At 46.2% G+C, this 5,407-nt stretch overlaps 1 protein-coding gene across 1 annotated transcript; it reads left to right on the top strand.

Moving 5' to 3' along the window:
- Positions 1-201: 201 nt before the first annotated feature.
- LOC109775883 (protein FAR1-RELATED SEQUENCE 5-like) lies at positions 202-4,659 on the top strand. The gene is made up of 3 exons (XM_020334577.3): positions 202-394; positions 1,790-2,697; positions 3,053-4,659. The coding sequence occupies exons 2-3, from the start codon at positions 2,526-2,528 to the stop codon at positions 4,657-4,659; spliced, it is 1,779 nt and encodes a 592-aa protein (XP_020190166.2). The 5' UTR covers positions 202-394; positions 1,790-2,525.
- Positions 4,660-5,407: the final 748 nt, after the last annotated feature.

The following is a 5,407-nucleotide window of genomic DNA, read 5'->3' as shown; positions in this document are numbered from 1 at the left end:
TGGCTGCCCACTAGTGCAACCGAGCGGCCGGCTGAAAAAGGAAACCCCCTGTTCCCCGCGAAACAGAAAAGGAAGGGCCACCAACCCGGCCGATCGACCGGCCACCAAAACAGACTGATCGAGCGGCCACCAACAGAATCGCAAACCACCCCACGTGGCCAGCTGTCCCCAGCTCGCACCCACGCCCGCTCGCCCCCCATGCCTCAGCCCCTCCCACGCTGCCTTCTTCTTCTTCTGCACGCCAGAAGGAGATCCAACAGAATCGCCCCCCAACCCTTCTTCCTCCTCCTACACAGCCGCCATGGGAGCCCCAAAGTAGAAGAAGGAGCTGCTTCAAAAAAGAAGATCTAAGGGCAGGGTGGTCAGAGCCATACCAGGCAGTAACATCAAGTAGGTAAGCCCCCTCTGCCCCTCTTCACTTCCCCCTTTCTTCTACTGCATATATGTAGGCATATGTAAACCCCCTTCTCCATGGATCTAGGACAAATCCATGGAGAAGCTGCCTCAAAAAAGAGGTGAATCTGGCACATCACACCAGCCTACTTGATGTTACTGCTGGATGTGTTAAACAAGCCAAAAACTACTTGATGCATGCCAAACAAGTTTCTCCCACCTGGATGTGTTAAACAAGCCAACTAAAAACCAGTTCTCTGGCCAATTAAAACATGATTAAAGCCAACTCAACAAGCATTGTAGCCAAAAACTAAACATGCATTCTACCAACTTGTAGTTATTGTTTGCAAATGAACAAATTGACTGTCCAATAGATATGTGCAACAAAAAATTCATAAATGTGCAACTGAACATGCATCCCAGCCAACTGAACCTATATTTTGGCAACTCGGCATGCATGCTAGCCAAAACTAAAACATGCATTGTACCCCACGTGTACTCGGCATGCATGCTAGCCAAAACTGTAGTATATGTGCAAATAAAAACATGTTTTCTGGCCAACTAAACATGCATGTTGGCCAAAACTGAGAAAATGTATCCTGGCCAACTGAGACATCTATTCTAGCCAACTGAATACATTAACTGTCCAACTGAACATGCATGTTGGCCAAAAACTGAAATAAATGCAACCTGGCCAACTGAGACATCTATTCTAGCCAACTAAAAACATTGAATGTCCAACTGAATATGTATGCTGGCCAAGTGGAAAAATGCATCCTGGCAATTGAGACGTCTATTCTAGCGAAACCAAAAATCTGTAGTGCGACAGCAAAAACACAAGAACTTTTGTCCATGGCTAATGAAGCCACAAACCATATTAACATATTCACGCATATAATCTTGTCCCACACATATATTCTGGTCCCACACCTATTGCAAAGCTATAGTGTAAAAATATGTTCAATATACCGGAACTAAAAACATAACGGCGATGAAAATATATAACTATAATCTGTCCTCCAATTCTTCTTTCTTCTTTCACCTGGATTTTCCGTCTCAAATGTAACATCAAATTATGTGCAGAAAAATCTGAAACAGCTCCTTGCCAACACAGAAAACCTACAGATCATTGCAATGAAACAAAGGGAAAAAGTCAGAAAACTCTGTAGTAAAAAGAAGTCATGCTCTTTGTGCAACTAACACAACAACTCTGTGCAAACAAAAAAATTCATAACTGTTATAATAAAGATTATGCTACAGTCATGTTGCTTTTGGAACTAAGATTGTCACAAAATGGTGTGCAACTGCCTATTTACTAAGTTTTTAGGTTGTTTGAAACACTCTTTTCTGTGGTTACCAACAGATGACATCAATTTCTACTTTTTAATATGTGCAGGGAGTGTGTGGCAGCATCCAAAAAAAGGAAAAAAAATGCTTGATCTCAATGAGTTGCCTCCTGATCTCAATGAGCTTCCTCATGATACGGATCAGCAGCAACCCAGCATACAATAAGGAAAATGGACAGAAAATGGTTGATCTGTTTACTACACGCAGGCAAGTCATGATGGTAACCCTATGGGCCATGACAATGTGGCAGGCCAGTCATCAGACCGTGGTGCTCCTGTAGTGGTGTCTTTGCAGTCAGAGAGCCATACTCTAGATGACACGGGAACCGAGGCAAATGTTCCTAATCCAACCAGGACTGAGCTAGGAGCTGGGGCTGTTGACGGAGCTGTGCAAGGAGAAGAAGGAGAGGATGAGGCTGGTTCTCAACCTATGGAACCCTATGTTGGCATGAGGTTTGACAGCCTTCAAATTGCTAAGGATCACTACAACAGCTACGCACTACGGATGGGTTTCTCTATCAAGATGAACACATCTAGACGGACACCCCGCACCAATGAATTGATAAAACAACAGTTTTGCTGCAACAAGTTCAAGAAGCCCAAAGCTGATGATGGAGGAGCTGAGGCTCCTCCTGTCCTGGACCCTATTCCAGATCCAAAATCTGTTTACTGTGATGAGGAGATGGAAGAAGAACCTCCAATATTTGCTGAAGAGGAGGCTGTACTAGTAAGAAGAAGAAGAAGTGCAAACATGAGACAATAAAGCAGACTTAGTGCAAAGCGAAAATGTTGGTGAAGCTGATAGATGGGCGATGGGAGGTGACGCACTTTGTTCGTGACCACAATCATCCGCTCGTGAACAAACCTTCATTGTCCAAATACTTGAGATCCCACCAAGGCATCTCACCTGATGAAAAGGAGTTTCTGCGCATCTTGTATAACTGCAACTTGACTACAGGTGTGGTGTTTTTCTATATCCCTTAAAGAATTAAGTTTTCCTCTAGGCAGTCCAGTGTGCAACTGTTATGGTACTACTGTGCAACTGAAATGACTTAACTGTGCAACTGGTGTCCAACTTCTCATGCTGTTTGTATATCACTTTTGGTGCTTGTTGTGCAACTAGATTGTCTTTACTGTGCAACTACACAATGTCTTGTATGCAAAAAGTGCAAAAGTGTTTTTAAAAAGGTGCAGCTAGGTGTCCATTTCCTGCGATTATCTTCTGTGCCAACACATGTCCTATTACTGTGCAGCTGGATGTGCGCATTCGTGCAACTAAAAAAGGATATAGTGTTTGTTTTTGTATTATGCAGGACGTATGATGCATGTAATGGCAGAGTTCTATGGATCTGAGATGATGGTGCCATTCGGACCAAAGGCAATAACAAATCTTTGTACAAGTTTCCGTAGAGATGACACAAAGGAGGGTGATCTGATTGAGACAATTGCGCACTTCAAGGATATACAAAAAACCGATCCAGACTTCTTCTATAAGGTGAAATATGATGAAGAGGACAGAGTTGTCAACATATTTTGGGTGGATGGCTTAGCTCGAAAAGCTTATGCGGAGGCATACCACGATTGCATATCGTTTGACACCACCTACATGACCAACATGTACAATATGCCGTTCGCGCCCTTCATAGGAATAAACCGACATGACCAATCTTTCATGCTGGGTTGCGCGTTTGTGAGGCAGGAGTTGGCATCGAGCTTTGATTGGGTCTTTGGAGCATTCCTAGAGGCTATGGATGGCAAATCTCCTGACAACTTCATCACCGATCAGGATGGTGCAATGAGGCAGTCAATACAGAGCATCTTTCCAACCACCGTGCACCGCTGTTGTCGATGGCACATCATGAAAAAGGCTCAGGAAAAAGTTGGTTGGCTGCTGTGCCGGAATCCAGGACTCTCTGATGATTTCAACAAGTGTGTTGACTTCAGCTTCACTATAGACGAGTTTGAGCAGAATTGGGCTGGGTTAATGATGAAGTACGAGGCTATGACACACACGCACTTTGAGAAGTTGTACGAATACATGTCAACTTGGGTGCCGTGCTACTTCAAACACAGGTTCTTCCTGTTCCTACAGTCTACACAGCATAGTGAGGGGTTCAACGCCGTCCTGAAAAGATATGTGAACCCACACAACTCAATGCTGAACTTCGTCAAGCAATATGAAAAAATCCAGAACCACATCCTTACCAAGGAAGGCTGCAATGATTACAGGACAGAACACCTTGAGATTGAGCTGTGGTCCAACTTCCCAATAGAGAAGCAAGCTTACAAAACCTATACTAGGGACCTTTACCGCATGTTCAGAGAAGAGTTTGAGCTGATTGGACGTTATAATGCATTCCAAGTTGGTGCTGATATATTTGAGCTCATACCGAGCCAGGAATTTGTTGCCAAATATGGTTCTCGAAACTACTTGGTGCATGCAAGGGTGGAGGAGGGTTCCTATTTGTGTGAGTGTTGTAGAATGGACAAGGACGGCATCCTCTGTTGCCACATCCTCAAGGTGTTCACCCATATTGGAGTTGATGTCATACCGGAAAGGTACCTGCTAAGACGGTGGACACCTACTGCTGTACCTAGTGCGCCAGGGACTGGTTATGAGCAACCGGATGAAATGCCTCCTCAATCAAAGAAGCAGATAAGGGAGAGGAACATGATATACGATTTTCGGAAACTAGCAAAGTTTGCGAGTGGTTCTGATCCAGCACAAGCTATTGTATACAAGCATATGTGCGCAGCACGTACCGAGATCGGCCACCTGAACAAGTCCAAGAAAAAGAAAAAACCAACTACTGCCACGGGGCCATCAGATGATGGCAACCCTCGAGGACCTCCTCCACCTCCAGGCAGCAATCAGGGGGCTCATTATCTAGGTAATTACCTGCCCCAACTCCTGACCTAACTAGGTGTGTAACTTCAGTTGCACACATCATTGTGCCCAGTTGCACACATCATGGTGGCTAGTTGCACAGAACAGGCTGCCTAGTTGCGCATGCTGTGTTAGTTCAAGCATCAAGATAACACAACTAACTTGTTTTTCCTGTTCTGGATATAGGTGATGTCAACCCTCAAGGACCTCTTCCATCTCCTGGCTGTACACGGCATCCTCTGCCACCTCCTGTTGGGGAACGTAGCAGAAATTCAAAATTTTCCTACGTGTCACCAAGATCAATCTAGGAGATGCTAGCAACGAGAGGGGAGGAGTGCATCTACATACCCTTGTAGATCGCGAGCGGAAGCGTTCAAGAGAACGGGGTTGATGGAGTCGTACTCGTCATGATCCAAATCACCGATGATCCTAGCGCCGAACGGACGGCACCTCCGCGTTCAACACACGTACGGAGCAGCGACGTCTCCTCCTTCTTGATCCAGCAAGGGGGAGGAGAGGTTGATGGAGATCCAGCAGCACGACGGCATGGTGGTGGAAGTAGCGGGGTCCCGGCAGGGCTTTGCCAAGCACAAGCGGGGAGGAAGAGGTGTCACGGGAGGGAGGGAGGCGCCAGGGCTTGGGGTGCTGCTGCCCTCCCTCCCCCCTCTATATATAGGGCCCCTGGGGGGGCGCCGGTCCTAGGAGATCCCATATCCAAGGGGGGGCGGCGGCCAAGGGGGGAACTTGCCCCCCAAGTCAAGTGGGGCGCCCCTCCACCCCT

The sequence above is a fragment of the Aegilops tauschii genome, chromosome 1, assembly GCF_002575655.3.
Source record: "Aegilops tauschii subsp. strangulata cultivar AL8/78 chromosome 1, Aet v6.0, whole genome shotgun sequence".
In the NCBI taxonomy this organism is placed as follows: Eukaryota; Viridiplantae; Streptophyta; class Magnoliopsida; order Poales; family Poaceae; genus Aegilops; species Aegilops tauschii.
The sequence above is the reverse complement of the archived record's forward strand: the minus strand, read 5'-3'. Positions and strand labels throughout refer to the sequence as shown.